Here is a 21,049-nt window from a genome sequence, read left to right as displayed (position 1 = left end):
TTCTGGATTTAGTCGCTTAGTTTTTCTGGATTTCCTTTGACCACTCTAATCTGGACTACTCACAGACTCACTGGTCTACATACCAACATTTGTGTGCTGGAGTCTCAACTTACTCTCCATTAAAGTTGAGTAAGCAGAATTAATTGGTTACATTTTTGCCTGGATCTGAACCAACCATTGTCTTGCTTTCTTGCATCAGCAACTGACAGTATTTACATTTCCTGGGTTCTGCCAGTTAACGTCCCCCCACTGAGCTCCATATAATCTGCATCTTTAGTCTCTGTGTGCGTCAGCTTGTGCTGTCCAGTACATTTCTGACAACAATAGACTGAATAAATAATTTTCAAACAAAAAAAATGCTGTACCACACAAAAACCTGAGTTGATTTATGTCAACTTGCTGTTGGTGTGCTTTTGTGGAAAAATAATACTACTTAGTCTTGTGACACATTGGTTAAAGCTTCCCTGCTTGACTTAGACATTTTTTACACGTGTAAGTACAAGTGAGAGGCCAACCGGGTTTACGCTTGAGTTTTCGTCTGTGTTGCTTATTCACAAAGCAAGCTGCTAGAGTGCTGAACAGTACTGCTGCTGCCAGAAAACATATGGTTGCCACAACGCCTGCCACCACAGGCCGCGCCAGCCCCTCTTCAGGCAACTCTGCACCGGGGAATGGATCTGCTGAGGCACAAAAAACATGCACAAGACATTAGAGAAAACTGGATTCTTACAAAAAACTTAAGTTTCTTTGTTAAAAAAGAAAAACAAAATCACTCACCAGTACTAGAAACTCCTACTACATTGCTGCTCTCACTGATGAGGTCATCCATTACTGCCATCACTCGAAACTCATACCAGGATTCCTACCAAAGAAATATGGTGTTTGATGATGGTTTGATGATCTGGTTTTTGTTTGAATCTGTGTAACCAAGACACTGTTTGACTCTGTTTTAGAGAAACAGGACTGTTTTTTAAAATGTCTTCGTTCTGTGACAGCAACAAAAATATACTGTTTCTTTTACAATAAAAAAGCACTATTTCACAAAATATAAGGTTTGTTACTAAGCAACAACCCTCAATAAAAACAAGATACTATGTTGGACATGAACTCCCTGCTCTGAGCACTCAGCAAAAAGGAAGGGAAGAGGGGCGGGGTTGCTCCACACCAACAGTCCCACCCACAACTAAGAAGTGAATTTCTAATGAACTCCTGCTGTGTCCTACTATGTCCTAGAAAAACAACACTGGTTTTTGGATTTTGTTTAAAAATGGCATAATCATAATCAAAAGAGCACTAGGAATGCTTTTAAAATAGCTCAAAAGATGATCAGAGTGGGGTTTTAAAGACATGTGTCATAAGTAACATTTAGGGGTAGTGTTGATAACTGACCTGAACAAGATCTCTGGCAATGAGCTCAGTCTCCGTGGAAGGGATCAAGTCATCCAGAACCTCCCACTTCTCCCCGAGGCGGAACTCCACGATATATCGGTCGATGGGTGAGGAGTGGTTGGCTGGAGGGAGCCACGTGAGGAGGACACCATGCTGCGTGCGATTGGCTGTGAGGCACCTTGGTGGAGTAAGAAGCACCAGTGGTTCTGGGGTACCCAGAGGAGAGCCTGCGGCCAGGGCGTAGTTTTAAATAAGCTTTTGAAAAGCATGAGAACATGGAGCATTATGCACAATCAAAGACGTTAAAGATAGTGCTGTTTATCTGGGCAATATAGATTGTGATTTTTTTTTTCACCTAAAGCAACACAGTGGCAGCACTACATTATTGCACAAAAGGCATGGCATGGGAAGTGAAAGGATCTAAAAATAGATACATAAAATCATTCACAGATAGAAGCAGGGACATTTTGCTGTGAAAACATGAGAGTATCAAATTTATCAGAGTTTGCAGATTGAATTTGAGTCCTTTTGTGTTGGAACCATCCTGGTGCACAAATGCAGATAAGGTGCTTGACTAAAACACATCGATATAGATTGGCTGCTTGTTCACGCAGACATTTTTATGTCTGTTATAAATCACAGTTTGGAGGCAAACAGGATTTTTGAGTATCAAGCCATGAAGGTCAGGCTCACTCTGCCACCCTTCATTTGTACTAAAAACCATTTTTCGAAACAAATGTTTTAGATAATCAGCTTATTGAGTGACAGATACCAGCTGGGGCTGGATAATGACACACACACACACACACACACAGATGGTTGAATGAGGGATATGCAACTGCACAATACATAAAAGACACCTTATTGTGAATTACCATCCACTGACAGAATGGCATGTGGGTGTCAGTGAATTAGGTCAGACTTTTGCAAGCCTTAATTAAGATTTTTTCCAGTGCAATAATGCTTTCTTTGTTAACAGCAGGTCAACATGTGACACAAGAGCTGAACTGTTTCAAGTGTGGTGACATTAAATTCAACAAAAAACACAATGTTCCCCATCAAAGATGCGACATTCACATTTAATCTTTTTTTTTTTTAATCTTTGCTTAAAAAGAATGCAGGTCAAATTTTTCAAAATTGATTTGGGATCCATCCATCCATTTTCCATTTTGTCACTTTTGGGGTCAGGAGGGAATTTGGGAAGACATTTCAGTTTCATTTGTCAATCCTTCCTGGATATTTACTAAAAAAGGCCATTTGAGACTCGTTTGATTTTAATAAAAATCCTTTAACAAACGCATTTGTGTGCTCTCTTTACAACCCTTAAACCAGGCATGTCCAAAGTCCGGCCTGTGGGCTAAATGCGCCTATATTCACATTTCTACCGGTCTGCAGGCTCCTGTCATCAAACCAATGGTATGTTTTGCCCCTTTCTCAGGATTTCTTGATTGTGATTAGCTAAATTGTTGTAAATCTGTGCCAACAACCTGTGTAAACTTGACCTTTAGAGCCTTAAGGCCAAGTGAGAAGAACAGATTTATTTCTGTGATCAAAACCACAGTGGTTTTTATTTTTTATTTAACCTTTATTTAACCAGGAAAGTCCCATTGAGATTAAAAACCTCTTTTACAAGGGAGTCCTGGCCAAGAGGCAGCAAAAAGTTACAAACACAGACAACAAATAAAATTACAATTTTATTTACAAATTTTTTTACAATTTTTTTTTTTTATTTTTTTTTTATTTACCAAGGCTGTGTCCCACCAAGGTGGGGTAGCCTAGACAGGGCACACAACTTTAGCTCCCTCTGTCTCTTCCCCAAACCCTCCTCCTTCAGTGTGTGCTGAATAAGAAAACTATTTGTGGTATTTTCTTTTTCACATGATTTACATTTAGAAGTTTACAGTGAACATTTAATTGTGAATTATTTATAACTCACAGTAGGATTTTTCCTCCAAACAGACCTTTCTTTATTTTATCTCTTGTCTTTAAATATGAAATACACAGTAATTTTGGCAACAGAATCAGCTGGAATTATGTTAACTGCGTAAACGGCTGATAGGTTTCAGTAGTCTAAAGTATGTCAGCATTGGAGCTAAATCTCCGGTGATTATAGGGTTAAGGTGCTGTGGTTGAACATCTGTAGGTCAGACTTGAACAGTCGCACATTCCTGCACATATTTTCAAGTTGTCAATTCACAAACAACCTCTTCCTTTATCATTTTTTCTCATTTGAAAGATACCAAATTATCTATCAAGTGGAACTAATTACATTAATAACTGTGTTTATCTTTTTAGCACACCTCAAATGAAACAGCACCGCTATTAATGTCACTAGTTACACCCAAGGCCTTCCTGCCATAACTCGTTGAAAAATTGCAGTGAGGGTTGTTATTCCTGTCATCAAACAATGAAAAGTGTTAGCTCTAAGTGTTAAAACCTATTTGCAAACATGCTTTGTGGACAGAATCAAACCTTCCCAAAAACTGCCAGTCATGCCAACTAATCAGGAATAACATCACAGCCAATAGTTGGAATTTTCAAATGTGGTTACAATAGTACCTGTGGTGATTTGGGAATAACACATAGAGGATTCGAGCACCTTGACAGCTTTAAATCTGCAGGTATGGAGGCAGAGAAATTTGCTAAAAATAAAAATATAATAAAATAAAAAATACTGTCTTCAGTTGGCTGTTTCTTCTTCCTTTGGAGCCTGTTTTTCTTTTGTTCTCTTTTGCTGTTATTCTTCTCTTTCAGTTTTACAAAGATGTTTGGAATTATGGGTGGGGATTCAAGCGCACCTGCAAACCATGACTTCACTACACTCAACTGCATTTACAACCATCCACACCCCGCCAGTCCATCAGCTTTGTGTTAAGGTCACATCTGCGTTTTTTCTTTACTCACTCCTTAACCAACATAAATCTTTGGAGGATTTGGAATCCACCAGTCTCATTTGAACAACAATAAACTGATTTTTGGAACCTCAGTCACCTCTCTCTGACCATGAAAAAAACATTTTCTGCATAAAATGAAAGTGAAAACGTGTCAGATTAACTAGTCTCTGACCAGGAATGTAATGTCCTAACAATTCAAAATATCCTTTTATTTTTGATCATTTGATTCTAATATATAGAATTTTGAAAGTATTTTAAACCAGTCCCGCCCAGCCTGAGCAAGTTATCTACTTTGACGAGCATCCAAGAGAGGAAAAAGGGGTATTGGCCTATTCTTGACAGGCGCCAAGATGCCGTGCTGGGCGTCGTCAATTTAGGTTCGGTTTGCTTCTGTAAGAAATACTGTTTTGTGCGAGTGTTTACGTGCATGTCAGTGATGCGTATTTCCCCTACCTCAAAATGCTTCGGATAACATTCAGCTTAAAATCCTAAACAGTGGAGCATGTTTTCTAGACAGCCCATTACACCTCTTTACATGAAAGAAAATAGCTCAAAGTGACGATAATCTTTAATTTATGTGCCCTTATATATCATGACTGTTGTCTGAAGCTTGATTCAAACCCCAAATCCTACAGATCAGAATGGAACAAAGAGCACGTGGGATGAAAACAAGTCCAAACCATGAAGACTACACCCTTTTTTCTCTGGATTTAAAGGCTCTGCTATAGTCTTCCTGTCAGAATTCAGGGCCCTCCCTAAGAACTACAGTGGAGCTCATGCCTCAACAAGCTGAAGGCATGACATTCCGTAGGCGGGCACCTATGGATATTTGTTGTGGAATTTGAATTTTACTGTTGAATGTACTGTAATGCAAAAATCACACACCAAACATTAGTTCCCCCCCCGAGAAATAATAACAATCAGAAATCCAGGATTTTAGGGAAAAGGGAAAAGAGGTGGTTTGACAGTAGTATGACAGTCTAGCTTACTTCTTAGCACTAAAGTCAAACATGTTTATAACTCATTTGAAAACATCTTGTTGTCTATGAATCACCAAAACAGGAAGACTAAACAAAATTTTTTATTCATAATTATTTATCACCCTCCCGGCCCATATTCAGAATTTTTAACTATTTTTTTCTCACTTTCGATCAACTACTGTTTTAGACTCTGATAAAAATAATAATAGGGGATATTAATATTCGTTTTGATAAGTGACTGTCTAGGAAATCCATTTCAGGTTTATCAGATAATGTTGGTTTCACACAAAATGTAAATGAACCCTTTCACTGTCACAAGCACACCATGGACCTTGTTTTAACTCATGGTATAGAGATTAGCCAGCTGAGTGTCCTTCCTCTTAACCCAAAAATTTCAGATCCCTTTCTAATTACCTCCCAGTTACATTAGAACATGCTTCTGCTCCAGTGAATAACAAACAGCTTAGAAGAACATTATGTGATCGTTTTGTGTCTGAGTTTAAACTCAAAGTTCAACCAATACATGCTGACCAAATACTCAGAGAGCAGCTCCCATAGCTTCAGTCCTTGTAAAAACGACCAGTTTGTTAATGATGCCTTTCAAGCCCTCAGGAGAACACTCGATGTTGTTTTCCCTTGAAACCTAAGCTTGTTAGGCGAAACAGAGTAGCACCATGGTTTAATGCTGAAACACGTTCTCTTTAACAAGTAACCCGTAAGTTGAAAAGAGAATGGCGTCGCTCCGGCTCAGAGCAGTCTCTGAATACCTGGAAACGTAGCCTCTTAAATTATAAAAAATAGCTCTGTGTAGACCCGGAACCGAGTACTGTTCAACCTTAATAGCAGAGAATGGGAATAATCAAAGATTTCTTTTTAGTACAATGGCCAGACTAACCGGCAGTAAGAGCTCAGTGGAACCACATATTCCTGCTACTCTCAACTCTGAGGATTTCTTAAATACTTTGATAGTAAAATCTCAAATATTAAACATAAATTGAATCGAGTTATTCCTAACTTCAGCCCAGAGCAGGCTGAAGCAATAGAAGTGAAGGCATCCATATAAACTTCTTTAACATTAGACTGCTTCACTGCTGTAGATCAAGCAAAAATAACATCATTTATTATGGTCCCCAAAACCTCAACTTGTCTCTTAAAACCTAATCCCCACTAAGCTTTTTAAAGAAACTTTCCCCCTAATTACTGAATCTATATTAACTATAATAAATAACTCTCTAGAAACAGGTTATGTGCCACAAAACTCACTTATGTTTCCGCATACAAGCATCTGTCTTTCACACAGTTACTACGTTTGAGTTTTGAATAGGTCTATTGTGATTAACATATATATTTACACATCACCAGAGGGCAGTGTGCTCCTGCCATGCCAAATGATAATTGTCTGACATTATATGGTGTAGCTCAGTCAGTTTTTTTCTTGTGTGGCCAAACATGGACTGACTAACCTTTGATTTGCAGTACCCACCTGCAGTGGTGACTGTCACAACTTCACTGAATGGGCCTGTACCCAGTTTGTTTTGTGCCAGCACACTGAACTGGTACTCCGTCCCAGGCTCCAACCCTGACACCACCAACCAGATCTGAGCACCAGAAACTGGCATTGAATGCCAGTCATGAGGACCAAAGTCTATTCTCTTTGACCTACGAGCAGACATGAAACACAAGTCATGTAAGACACTAAGATAAAAATAGCCTTAACATCATCTATCTAAAAAAACCTTTTGCACATAATACAAGGTTTATAAAAATAAAAATAAAACGTTAAGAATAATTTTGTAAACATTAATTTTGTTTCACAGGACTAAAGATACTTATCAAAAAACTCCTCTGAAATTCAAGTATCATATGTGGTATTTAGTTTAATTGCTATTATAAATATTATCCATATATTATCCATATTTATTATATAGCAAAATATATTTAGACTAGTATCCAATGCTCCTTTTTCTGCATTATGATATTCTTTAAAAATATATTTTACTCTAAAAAAAAAAGATTAACTTGATGAAGTGTTTCCTTCATAGCAATCCCTTTATATGGACATTTTACACTACAATCTTAGTGTCTAAAGATGACGTCAGGCCTAAAATGTTTCAAACATAATAGAACTGAAAACACTTGTGTTGTTTTGTCTATTTGTATGGACTCTTTTCATGATAATTTGATGACATAATTTATAACTTTTACTGACAAAGAGGACAAACACTATTGCAAAATGATCCATTACTATTCCAGTTTAAGTAAAAATAGAACAATAAAGTTATTGGAAGGAACCTTCTAAACTAAGAAATGCCTGCTGTTTAAAACTATCTGCGCTAGTTTAAAAAAAATCATTACAGTTAACCGTTACATTTTTATGATTATTCTAGCATTCAAACATTAGTGTGTCTAAACTCAAGGATACTATTTTATGCCTACTTTATTATGATCTTTATTACTTTCAGGGAATATTCCACAAGGCTTCAAAATGCCTGGCTTTACAGTGAGAAAGATTTTTATTCAACATGTAATAATTGTTCACAGAAAAACAATTTTAGGGCTTTGACTCATTATTAGCTCTGGAAGTACACATGATTACTCTGTCGTATCTTTATTGCGATCAGAAATTATGTAGCCTATGCTCCTGAGGTATTTTTTTTTAATCAATAAGGAACTATGTGTGGTTTCAATTAAATAAACACAAGGTTGAGTTGGATATAATTGCAGTAAACAGTCTATCATACTAAATTTAGCTTTTGTGAATATTTATTTGTTGTGAATAAAACTTAGAATATTTGATAATCTAAGTTTTTATCTGTGCAGCTAAATAAATTTGCATTTTCTTTGCAAAAATGTTTGTTTGACTGCACTGTCAGACTTGCAGACTGTTTCAACACCTTTCAAACTTCTGCTACTGTCTTAGAATAAACTAAGAGCACTCACACTGGACCGTACCACACAGAGAATGTCTGCTCGAAGCCGCCATCATAACCAGGCTCCCAGGAGACATTAGCAGAGGTTGTCGAGGGCAATACATGGATACTGACAGGAGCGTGTGGGCTGGTGCCTGAGTGGTTTACAAAAACAGACGAGTGAGAATAAATTGAAACAGCAAACAGGCTCATTTGTCCTTTATTCTGCAAAGATAATTATCTGCTTAAGTTCACATGAACATTAACAAAAATGCACAAAGACTTTTGTAACAGGTTTCATTGCCAATATATAAGAATATATGAGCGTTTCATGTGTGTGGCAGATCTCTCTGGATAATACGATGCATACTGAGGTGACCACAAGCATGAGGTCAAGTTCATCCCGCCCACCTAACAGCTGTGCGGCGTGGACCAAAGCCAGTTGCTTCTCACTGGGATTAAAGAGGGACGTGAGCATGGTCTAAGGAGCGCAGCTGCCTGTGCCACCCCGTGACCCAGCTTCGGCTGGTCACATGCAGACATGCTGCCAGCTATGCCACCATACATCTTACCCGCAAACAAACTGACTGACATAATCTTTAAAGGTTTCAGTTAAACCTTTAAACAGCCTGATTGTTATTAATTTAAACAGCAATAACTAAATGACAACAGGATCAATGAAATTATGTAATCAAAATAACACTATGTATAATTAAGGATCAAATGTTGAATGTATTCATTTATTTGCTTGTTTGTTTAAATCATTTACTGAATATTTTCAAGGCTATTTATTCTTTGTTATCTCTTTCTCTTCATTATTATCTCATTTTTGGAGCTATGGTAACAAATCAATTTACCTGTCGTGGAATCAATTAGGCTCTTTCTATCTATTTTATTTTAACCTTTAGACACAATTGATCTATTTTCTTTATTCTTTAGTCTTCCTCTAACAAAGTAAAGCCTCTTTTAGCTGTAGTACCACTAGCATACAAGTCAGATTTTTTTTTCTCAACACACCTTTATTTGGTGCAAATAATTTTCAATGTAATATCCAACATATAACAATATTTTTGTTTATCTTTGGGTTCCTCCTCAAAACCCTTTACTTTCAGCAAAAACTTATTTTATTACAATCATAAGACAGAACCAAGCAATTCTCTGTGTGTATTTACAGCAGAAGTACTGTAAGTTAATAACTCTTTCCTAACACTTGTTTAAAGGGAAAAACGTCTGATTTTTTTGTGCAGCAAATTTTTAAAAAAATGAAAAAAACTAAAAGACAACCTTTAAAAAGTTGAATTTTGTACTTTTTGGAGAATAAAAATCTTTTTCCCCATCTATACTGTTCCTTATTTCATCCAATTTGAACTGAAATCAGACGTCTGTAAACGTTTTTGGCGATGTAACTTAGCAAAAATTTTCACTCTCCTCCGGGATTGCCTGGTGTCCCTGACAAGAAAGGGGATTAGACTCATGGTTGAGGCGGTTTAAGATATTCCTGTGAAATAAAGCCTATCCAGGCATTGGTGGTTTACATATTAAATTCCCAGGTTAAATACAAAATTGTCAGCAACTTTTTTTAAAGTAGTAAAATATATTACAATTGATGAAGATTTTCCATGCAGTCTCCTTTCTTCAAGTTCCAGTTTGCCATTGTCGACACTCTGGACAATCGACTTCGGGGACAAAAAGACGTCCTTGATGCAATGACTCGACGGAAGCGAACATTGTCCCATTAAAAAAAGTGGATATCACACACAGCAGCCACGGATTCGGCCTTTAACTGAACTGTATTAAGCTGTTACAGATAAGATCAAATGAAATTTTAATGACGCCCGAGAGGAAATAAGGAGGAGGTAAGGAGTTTGAAGGATGAGTCGCTTTAGCTCAAACTATACAGCAAATTAACAGTTAATGAAAGAAAAATATTGAATGCAGAACAGTAGTTTTATTTGTTAGCAATCAGAAAGCACAGTGCAGAATCATACCGATGACTAGGATACGAGTGCTGGCAGTGATGCTTGTGACCACGTTGGTGGCTACACACTCCCATTCCCCATGGTCTTCCTTGCTAAGGGACAAAAACTGTAAGCTGCCGCTGGGTAGGATGTTGTGCTTACTCCTGCTTGGCTTCCCCACCTTCAATTGACATGAAAATTCCAGTAGTGAGATTAGGCATGGGGTAAAACAAATAAGAACGGATTGGTTTCAAGACACTTTATTTGTTATGCTGTGGCACCTTTCTCCAAGTAATGGTTGGTATATCAGGGTCTCCAGAAGCAGCACAAGGGATTACTAGTTCTCTCCCAGCCTCCTGACGGTACTCCCCCCCAGGCCTCACATTAAAGTAAGGGGGATCCTTTACACAAACAAATGCATTTCAAAAAACAAAAAAGGTGAGAAAGATACAGAAAAGCATTCACAACTACATGTGGGAAATGATCTACCTTTAGCACCAAAGTGGCAGGGGGGGACATGCCCATGGTACCCAGGGCGTTATAAGGCACACAGGTGTAGGTGCCCAGGGAGTCTTCCGTGGCCTCTGCCACCCGGATACTTCCATCAGGTAACAGGCTCCAACCAGGGTACTAAAAGAAGAAGGGGAGTCCATGGAAATTTGAGTTTTTAGGGCGTTTTGAAGCTCTCAAAGTGTCATTAAAGGAGTTCTGGACTACACCTAAAAAATATAGATCCTTTAAGTCATGTAAACAAGAAAAGAAATGTCAGAATAATCAAAGAAACTGTGTTGGTGATAAACGATTTAGCTCTAACCCTTTAACACCAGAGCTTACAACAAAATAAAACATGCTCTTTGACACACCGTGACTCCTCAACCGTTCACACAATCGACGTGAATCAGTTGATTCTCACGTATAGAAAAGTTAATTTTCATATAAGCTTTGCACCAATATGCAAAACATTATTAACGTAGAGTAATACAAAGCTGTTTTTCCCCGCGACAATATCCAATGTACATAGATAGCGTAAGCATTCACGACTGGGAAATCTTACATAACAGAGCAAAGCAGCTTTCATTCCGATTCAGAATTTGCACGAATTTCGTTAATTGTGTAAATGGCTAAAATTGGGGTAGTCAAAAGAATATCCAACATCCAACAGCTAGAGCTCCACTGAAAAAAGGACAAAAATTGAATGTTTTTTACATTCACTAATTTAGGTACATCCATGTAAAGGGTACTGGACTCTCTGAGTGAGTGTATATATATATATATATATATATATATATATATATATATATATATATATATATATATATATATATATATATATATATATATATATATATATATATATATATATATATATATATATATATATATATATATATATATATATATATATATATATATATATATATATATATATATATATATATATATATATATATATATATATATATATATATATATATATATATATATCACAGAAACTAACATATTTGTTAAACGCAAACCTTCTCTACTCTGAGTGAGTAGCCATCCTTTTCCCACTTTACTGATGTCACAGGCGGGTTGGCGTCCACTGGGCAGCGTATGATGCCTGGCAGTTTCCGTGGAACGTAGATGACCGGCGGCATGTTGATCACTCGAGCGGGATCTGGACAAGGAAGAATGATCCCAGTTCTAAATACTTGTACTAAATACAGCATCCTTCTTTTAGACTCATCAAATTCCTGTTGTAGACCTGTTGGCTGCAAACACGTGATGTGCAATTCTAAATTAGCTTTGTTCAACAGACATTTGGTTACAGTAGAGACGGTTTCATCAGAGTGGAGGCACTGTCGTGTTCAACAAACACCTTCCTGCTAGAATCAGCTATTAGCAAATAGGTGGCCTTATATTGCCAGTAATAAAACTCACTTAAATGTGTTTATGACCTTGACCTATGATATACAGTTGGGAGTCAAAGACTTAAAGTGTACCAAGAAAGCATCTCTTGCACCATCACACCACGCAGCCAAACTGATGCAAAGCAGAATGGATCTAAGTTATCATGCTATCCATACCAAAGTCTGCCCCATCCTCTTAAACTTTTAACAGAAATCAAAACTCATCAGATTAGGGAACATTTCTCCACTGCTTCATTGCCCAGGCATATTGTTGCTTCAGTTTTTTGCTGTTTTTTTTGTTGTTGTTGTTGACAACCGTGGCAACCAGTGTGGCCTCCAGCTTCTGCAGCTCACTTGCTTCAAGGTTAGACATGCTGTGAATTCTGAGATTCTGCATACTTGTAATTAATTACCTATTGCAAATGACTTCACTTTTCTCTCAGTAAAAACCAATGTGGATATTTTCTTTTAACTGGTATTAAGGCAACTGTTTTTGAAAGAATTTTTTAAAGAGCAAAAATAAACACAGAGCATACAAAGGAACTGGGAAAACTGGGAAAATCGTTTGTTCTAGGCGCAGTCTGCTTCATTTGATCGAGCTCTGAACGAGCTCTGAACTTTCCATTTGGGCTGTATTCAGACTGCCGTCAAGCGGCCTTTCCTGGTTTGAACCAAAGCTCTGGTTCACTTTAAGCAAAGCAAATGTGTCCAGTCTGAATACACCCTTAAAATGTGAGAATACTTTTGGTGTTACCAGGCACTCCAATGCCACAAAAAGGCCATGTAGACAAAAACAGACTAAGATCTCATACTCGCTGGAAAAACAGCAACAGTCCCAAAAGAGCGCATAAGTGCCATCTGAAAGCCTCTTCCCATTTTATTGCATGAAGGACAAAAAAACAAAAAAACATTTTAACTCTGTCCAACTGTTTCATATTTCAAACATCAAAGCGTATTTGAGGTGGACTCTCATAGCTCTATGGTACATTTTAGAAGTAGGTGACATTATGGTAATAACATTTCCCAGCAAGCCGGCAACATAAAAGGAGTGCTGAATGGGGAATTATCAAGAGAAAAGATAAGTGAAAGCCAGCAGGAAAGATTTGAGTGTATCCACTGTGTTCGCTAATGCAGCGCTGCCCTATGGCCTGGAGGAGGGAGTTTTCCATTTTTTACATTAATCTCTTACGCCTAATGATGTATTTATATATTGTTTAAGGTTCAAATGGTGACTGTTTTTAGATGTTATGAAAAGTTTTTTGTTATATTTAGGTATTTTAGGAAAGTATAGTTTCAAATAAATGTGTTTAAAGCGTTGCTGTTGGATTTGAGATGCTAAGGGGATGAGACATTTGAGATTGTAGTGCAGGGTCAGACCTCTGCATTATTACTCCAAAAGCTACAGTAGGGTGTTAACTTTTCCCTCCATTCTGTCAATCCTAACCCTGAACTTTTTTTTCATCATTCCATCATACTGCATTTCATTAATTATGGCAGAAAATACAACTAACTCGTTAAATGTTTTATCTGTTTTAAGAGTCTGATACTTCATGGAGGGTCAATTCTTTACCATTAAAGGTTGGGGTGGGCTTTTGTTATCCTAGCCTATCTTCACACAAAGTTAGAGTATCAAAACTCCATCTAAAGTCCTTAAACAGAAAACATTTGAACATGTTTGGTTTCTTTGCGTGTTTTAAGCTTTTGCTATGCAAGGAGTGTAACATTTAATCAACGTCATCGGTTCATCGATTTCTATTCCTGCAATCAGACTAAATCAATCTGTTTGAAGCTAGTTGTTAATCAAATTGACCTATACCATTATAAAATCATTTCAAAATGAAACATATCGATCATATTGATATTGGAAAATACCATTTGAATCAAGGCCCAGTAGGCTTAATTTACTATATTGTATAACCAACCAAGTGCATCACAGTGGAATACACACTTGTGATGACAGCCAAAAATGATCAAGATCATCTTTACAGTCCAATGTGTAGAAACACTTTGAATTTAGCAAAGACATGACATCATACAGTGTGATAGAAAGTTATAATAATGTTCCCTTTGGGTTATTTTGATGTGGAAAAACAAAGGTGGACTGAACTTGATGTAATACATGTATAAAATGTAATTGGATTTGCCATTAACTCTTGTTTACCAGTACTTGTTTGTTTGTACACTATTTACACTTGATAACCTTGCAAGACATACAAGGAATCTGGAAAACCTGTTCAGTATCCAGGTGCTTATCTCTGATTCACACTGGTTGATTTTTTTCCTAAAGATGTCCTGGATAAAGTTTTAGGTCAGTAGATGGGATCATTTAAAATGAACCAATAATGACAATGAATCGTATCGTCAACATCTAATTATTATATAAATTGCTGTTAAAATGACACATTACCCCACTTTGCTATGTATCCATCCAAGCAAGTGAATGTAGCACAGCCTTCAAATCAAGCATGAGATTTTTTAAAGCTTTAGGTTAAACACTTGGAAAACTTAAGTTGAATTAAATGTGTGATGACCCTTTGTTCAATTCTTTGGGCCTATGGGAGAGGTTTAGGGTTTCCCAACGGACATGAAGTCTGCATTCATTTTGCAGGCTGCTTCAAAGACACCGGCTTCATTACATTCTGCTGCATGATGTCCAGTGATGCCTGCAATGCCGTGAATCCCTCAGCTCTCTCTCTCCCTCTTCCTGTAGTACAATAATCAATTCCCAACAGCATCTCTGAAGCAGATTAACTCAAGACAACACAGAGGCCTGGAGAAATATTTCCTTTGGTCAGGAACAGCCGTCCTCGCTCCCAAACGACAGCCAATGCACAGGAACGTCAGCATTTTAAGCAGGAGAACCGGATTCCATCAAGAATGATGGAGTCAGGGAATGAAGTTGTGTCCAGCTTTATGTGATAGCAGGAGCAGGAGTGATGTAAATGATCAAACACGTCTACAGGGTTTCCCCTCATTCCAGTCAGGAAAAGGGGCTATGTTGCTAAAAACTACAGCAGCTTCCATACGGATGCTGCCGCTGTTCGCTGAGAGCGCTTGTTTCCCACCCCTCCCCCTTCACTTTGTTGCCACGGTAACACTCACACTGAACAGTCAGGTAGGCTGATGCTGAGGGCGAGATACCGAGGCTGTTGCTCGGACTGCAGGTGTATTTCCCGGCATCCTCCGGCTTGACCCGGAAGATGATAAGGGTGCCATCGATGAGGATGCGCACCCGCAGCTTCAGATCACTGAAAGAAAAACACGTTTTTGTTGTTTTTTTGTATTTTTATTACACTGCATTGCTGAAACACACCAACAGGGACAGGGTGGATATCTCTTTTGCTGATACTAAGTTGCCTCAAGGTACCATAAGAGAGCAGCAGAGAGTCAAACAACAGCCAGAAGAGGCACCCAGAGAACACAGAGTACAGAGCAAATGACTCAAACAAAGGTGCTGACTGCCATGTGCTGCAACCTTTATGCTTTCATGCCTCACATCCTTTACTGCTAAACACACCAGTGGACAGAGCATATACTCCGTTTGTTTTGTTAAAATTAGTGATAGTGCTTGCTCACATTGGAGGCTCACAGAAGTCAGGCTCCTTCATTTTATTCTGAAACAAACTGTCCTAAATTGGATGTCTTTTTGTCTTTCTTTAAAAACAGATGACTTAACAGTTTACAGATCAGTGCAAAGGTTTTTATTTCTACTTTCCCTTACTGTAACTGTCTGGACCATGGAACCACTAGCAGAGAACAGTCAAACTCACAGGGAAGCAGACTCATCCATAAACTGATAAAAGTTGTTTATTTTGACATTGTGATGTTTAGATGACAACTGCACCACCTTCCATCTTTTGGTGTAATTTTTAAATGAGGTATGTTTGTTTTGGAGACACGCTTTTTAAAACAGTCTTAAACTACGTTCACACTGTCCTCGGCAACACACGTTCAAGCAACCACTTTGAATGAAAGGTCTATGTTAATTCATGGATATGTGCGGTCAAGCATCGCTACGCAAGTTTCTATGACCGTTTTCAGCTCTACATATATAACATGCGGCCATTGAACAAGCGCTGAAAGTTATACCAGGTTGAACTTTAACCAATCAGGGACTCAAATTTGATAGTGACGCATAGAGGGCGACCCTTTAATTCGCTGAAGTGCCAACCATTTTATTACTGAAGTGCCAAACTGATCATGGAGGAGAAATTAATCATTTTGGTTTATGCCTAGATGGAATTCTATGACACAAAGTTTTTCATATATAATAGAGCTTTGAAAGAAACTCAGATATTTGCCTGTTGTTGCTGTGAATGTGACGGTGGTGATCACAGCTTTTATTTGACAGTGGGTTTCAAGACAATAATAAACAAACTCTAAGACTAGCGAGATCAGCTTCAGTTTGACGTTTTGCTCCAAATCTCTTCCAACTGTAGGTGGCGGACATGTGCTAGTAAACAGTAAAAGACAAGTTCTTGACTGTGCATCAAGTGCCCAGTGTGAACATAGCATAAGAAATAATCAAGAAGATGAATATATGTGGAGGAATTCTGCTTTCTTATAAATACAAAGGATGAGACGTAATATATCTTTACCGGTAGTTATCATCATCATCAGCATATAATGACTCAGTTTTTGTGATTATTTTTTAGGTTGCTTGAAAAGACTTAAAGGCTGTATGATTTCTCAGGGATCCACCAGCAAGAGACGCTAAGGCACTAATGTACTTCAGTGGCACTTTTTAAGTGCATGACCTGTTACCTGAGATGTACTTCTGTGACTTTTTGACTCCTAAAAAGACTGATTGAAGACCTGGATAAACAGCCTTTTCCCTGTGGCTGTGCAGCTCAACTTTGACTACTTTACATGTATCCTCAGGAAGTTAGAAATGCTGTTCCAAATTGGTTTCGACACTCCAAGTCCTACAGAGACTCACCTTCACTGTCTGTCAAATCCTCCAGTCCCTCGTTCATTCTGCCTGTCACTTGTTTTCTATGAGGCCCGAAACTCTTGAGAGCCAGTGAGAGGTCTGGCCTGCACTTCAAATCATCACAGCATGAAGCACATAGATGACACCAGGCCTAGGTCACGGGGTGTTATTATCAGAGCACACTAACTCGCCTGGCACATGCCAGACGGGCCCCCGTTATGCCCACTCTAACTGCCTCTAGGGGCACAGCAGGACTAGACGCTCACACACACATGGGTGCATAGATGCCAAATGCCCTTGGACAGCCAGTCAAAACACAACTCTGTTAAGAACTCAGAGACACAATGTTACCCACATCCCCAGACCTGGAGGATAAAGGCCTCATGGTGTCAGTGTGGTGGTGCTCTAAATGTCAGAGACTCTTAAGTCTTAACCACTAATAAACCTCCTTTCATAACCTTCAAGCAGCTTCAGGACAAAAGTAACTTTACTTCTTGAAGTAGACGTTATCCTCTTCCCAAAACCAGGTGTAGGTCAGGTTGCCGGGATACGCCTCTGCTTGGCAGGTGAAGAGTGCATTCTGGGATATGTTTACGGTGACATTTTCAGGTGGCGAAACAATGTATGGAGGTCCTGAGAAGGCAAGAGAAAAATGTTATTGTGTTTTGTAGCAGCAGAAAAAGTACCTTTTCAACTTTTAAAGGCTCCTAAAAGAAACCTTTAGCTTCAATCTCTGGTCAGGCCATCTGGTCATTTTTTGTTTTCCACCAAAACTTCAAGGAAAAATCTGTCCATGCCACATTTATAAATGTAGTTGAACCAACTACCGGTACTTTTTAACAGACTATGCTCTGCCACTATAAAAGTGTGGGTTGACTGTGGGCTGCTCTACCTTTTCCATGGTGTTAAAGTCCCAATTCAGGGTGAGAAACTTCCAAAAACTGCATGTGAGCTTTGTGCCTGTTAAAACTGCTTCAAGAAAGCATCTGGAAACCCCCCAAAAATGGGTCTTTAAAAAATATTGACATATCACATCCACTGTTACCTTCTGTTACTTTGCTTCTGGCTTAATCTATCCAAGAAACGTTTATTGTAGCTGCCCTAAATACCAAATCTATGTCATCAACAGCTTTAGATTCCTTTCTTTAAATATGAAGTTGCATGGTTATACTACACAAAAGGCTGACAAAATTTCTATAAGATATGTTTTACCCTTTTTTTTCTATATTTTGCAGAAAATTACAATCACAAAGGCACATATTGTGTCCTGGAATCTGTGATCTAGTAGAACTAATTCATATTGAAAATAATATTAAAATATAATCCAAAAATTATAGTGAACAGATTCTTTATCGATCCTTTATCGATCCTTCAAACTGCCATCAAGCAGCCTTTCCTGATTTGAACCAAAGCCAGTAAAAAAAGACCACATGAATCAAAATCTCTTCACTCATTGGTCAGGAATTACGAGGCCGGAGCAAAGCAAATAAAGACAGAAATTATGGAAGGCCTGCGCTTTGCAGTCCTCTCGAGGTTCGTTCATCCAAACGTTATATTTTGCTGACCAAATTTTAAATGTCTTTATCAACATCAGGCTCAACACTTTACTGCTGCTTTGATCAGGTGGAGACGTGCTGCAGAGCGGTTAATGGGGAGACAATAACTAAGAAGGCACACTGATAAGTGTTTGTGACATATAGATAGTGGGGAAACAGTGGGAAGCAATGCGTATCACGTTAAAAATTCTTTTAATTACCCTGCATTCATCCGATCACATTTCAGTGAGTTGGTATGTCTCATCGTTGTGGTGTTAAGGCCTTAATTTAAGAGACTTCTGTTAAGGAACTACAAGGTAGCTTTGAGGATGATATCACAGCAGAGCGTGCTGTGTAACGAGACTCAGAAAATAATGCATGAAGCGCTTTTAGTGCTGTTAAAATAAACACTCTAACAAGTAAGGAGTTTTACCCTTTTTTTCCTGTTTGATAAAACGACAAACGTTGCTTTACATTTGTCCGTAGCTCACCTGTTGCTACATTCTGACCCTGTTTAGAGCACGTGACGTGGCCATTTTGGTCTGGTTGTTCCCCTCCGAGGACTGACTGTATTCAGGCTGAGGAATCTCAGAGCGAACCGAAGCTCAGTCCAATAGGAAACGAACCGAGAGACCACTTCAAAAGATGGGTCAGAGAGCGGTTCCCGGTCCTGGACCAGGGTCCGCTTGGGTGAATTCAGACTGAAAATTTGTGTCAGATTATTGGGGGAAACAAACGTTGGTTCACTGTAAGCGGAACAAATATGTCCAGTCTGAATACACCCTAAAATACAGTGAGCAGCCACCTAATGTAATCCTAATAGTCGTCAGAATTGCAGCTTCTGCGTGCTTCACATTGTAACGTCTCCATCCCCTGAGGTTCTGAAGGGTTTGCTCTAAAGTCTAAATAAAACAGCAGGAGATATGAAAGGTAAGCTGTCTTTTATGAGAGGGCCTAGATCAAAACCTCCTACTTACTTTCCTCTCAGCTTTGGCAAAGTTTGATAAATCAGCTGAGACACATGTGCAGTCATCTTACAGTCAAACCCACATGATTGTGGTGAGAATCTTCAGATATTTGCCTGGTAGTGGTGTGAATGTGAGAGTGGTAATCACAGCTTTTATTTCACAGTGAGCTTCAAGACAAGAATAAACAAACTCCAGCAAAAGTAATTTGTTTCATTATTTTCTACCATCAATGTGAGTATGCAAACTACATGCACTTTCTTCAAGTGTGCTTTGCTCTGGTCTGAAGAAAAACAGGAAACAGATTTGCCAGACTTCATTGGGAAAAGACAAGGCATCAATTCAACACCCTGACTGGAAAATACAGTTCAAAACCTTTCTCCATTGAGAGTCTTTGTCATGGAAACAGTTTATTGCAGCATTATATTTTATCATCAAATCATTATTCCAGCAACAATGACTATAAATTATGGAGTTAATTCAGTCTCAATAATCAGAAATGCACACAACCGGTTTTACAAATGCACACGCTCCGATTCACAAATGTCATTTTATGCAAACGTGAAAAATAAATTCGGAAATACACACCCTGTGTTTCACAAACACACAGATTGTGTTTCACAAATGCACACTAAATGTTTTACAAATGCACAATAAGTGTTTCTCACAAATGTGCACACTGTGTTTCACAAAAACATTTTAGAAATTCACAATAAATGTATCAGAAGTACACAGTAGGTGCTTCACAAACATGATTTTTAGGTACACATGTGATGTGAACTCACAGATCATTCGAATTGCAGAATGTGCATTCAAAATCCCGTTCTCGTTTGTGAATCTCCCCGTGTGTGTGAGAGATTTTTCTACGGTGAATATTGAGACTCATCTGACGGAGCGGGTCAACTAATGTCACCATTGGCTAGTGAATCTGTCAATCAAACTCATAGGCAAAGCAGGCGGGTTCGCTTTTAGCCAATCGAATGGCCCCTTACACTTTCTCTACGCTTTCTGCGGGTGGCAAAAGCCCCGCCCATATTTGATTCTGTACCAGTCGGTCGTTAGCGTGTTAGCCTTAGCATGGCTTGTCGGTTTATTGCCTTCGGTTGTCAAAAATTACTGGCTTGTGCAACTTTTCAGTGGACCTGGAAGCAAGGCAACAGTGGTTGAATGCAGTTGACATTGAATCCATCGAACTCTGTACTGGTCATGAGATTTAAAATGAATGTTTCACTCGGGATTGTTTGTACGTTATTCTCTTAGCTTTCATGCTAGCGTCATTTCAACACTCAGACACGGTTTTGATCATATGAAGGTGGAGGAGAAAAATCTTCAACTTCCACAGGTTTTGTGGAGAAACTGGCATCACTTTGCTCCGTACCACGCAGTGGGACTACATTACCTCAAGTTCATCTCACTGTCAATCACAGATACCCAATACACCTCCCCTGCTCAGCCCGAAGTCACTTTGCTTGACCTTAATTTTATTTTTTTAATAACTCAAATGTCATTGATTTTATATTGTAACCATATACATATACACCTCTTAGCCAGGTCACCCTTGCAAAAAAGATCCTCATCTCTCTGGGTTTTATAG

General features: G+C 38.5%; 1 protein-coding gene across 9 annotated transcripts in view; it reads right to left on the bottom strand.

Annotated features, from left to right (window-relative positions):
* The window catches only part of igsf9ba (immunoglobulin superfamily, member 9Ba), an 86,348-nt gene that overhangs the window by 14,476 nt on the left and 50,823 nt on the right, over positions 1 to 21,049 (bottom strand). For 6 of the 9 annotated variants that reach the window (XR_013647055.1, XR_013647056.1, XM_023961469.2 and 3 more), the window contains 11 exons: positions 17,447 to 17,588; positions 15,125 to 15,270; positions 11,648 to 11,790; positions 10,620 to 10,760; positions 10,412 to 10,531; positions 10,161 to 10,311; positions 8,204 to 8,327; positions 6,747 to 6,922; positions 1,390 to 1,616; positions 778 to 862; positions 516 to 680 (listed from right to left, as the gene is read on the bottom strand). Coding sequence is in view for 6 of the 9 variants with exons in the window: in XM_023961469.2 (XP_023817237.1) it covers positions 516 to 680; positions 778 to 862; positions 1,390 to 1,616; positions 6,747 to 6,922; positions 8,204 to 8,327; positions 10,161 to 10,311; positions 10,412 to 10,531; positions 10,620 to 10,760; positions 11,648 to 11,790; positions 15,125 to 15,270; positions 17,447 to 17,588 (1,620 nt within the window). In the remaining 3 variants the exon portion in view is untranslated. The remainder of the gene's footprint in view (positions 1 to 515; positions 681 to 777; positions 863 to 1,389; positions 1,617 to 6,746; positions 6,923 to 8,203; positions 8,328 to 10,160; positions 10,312 to 10,411; positions 10,532 to 10,619; positions 10,761 to 11,647; positions 11,791 to 15,124; positions 15,271 to 17,446; positions 17,589 to 21,049) is intronic. The other 3 variants (XR_013647057.1, XM_023961470.2, XM_023961472.2) reach the window with 1 other exon arrangement.

Source organism: Oryzias latipes, chromosome 13 (genome assembly GCF_053564925.1).
Source record: "Oryzias latipes strain Hd-rR chromosome 13, Olatipes_Hd-rR_3.1".
Taxonomy (NCBI): domain Eukaryota; kingdom Metazoa; phylum Chordata; class Actinopteri; order Beloniformes; family Adrianichthyidae; genus Oryzias; species Oryzias latipes.
Note: the sequence above shows the minus strand (reverse complement) of the source record. Positions and strands in the feature narration are given on the sequence as shown.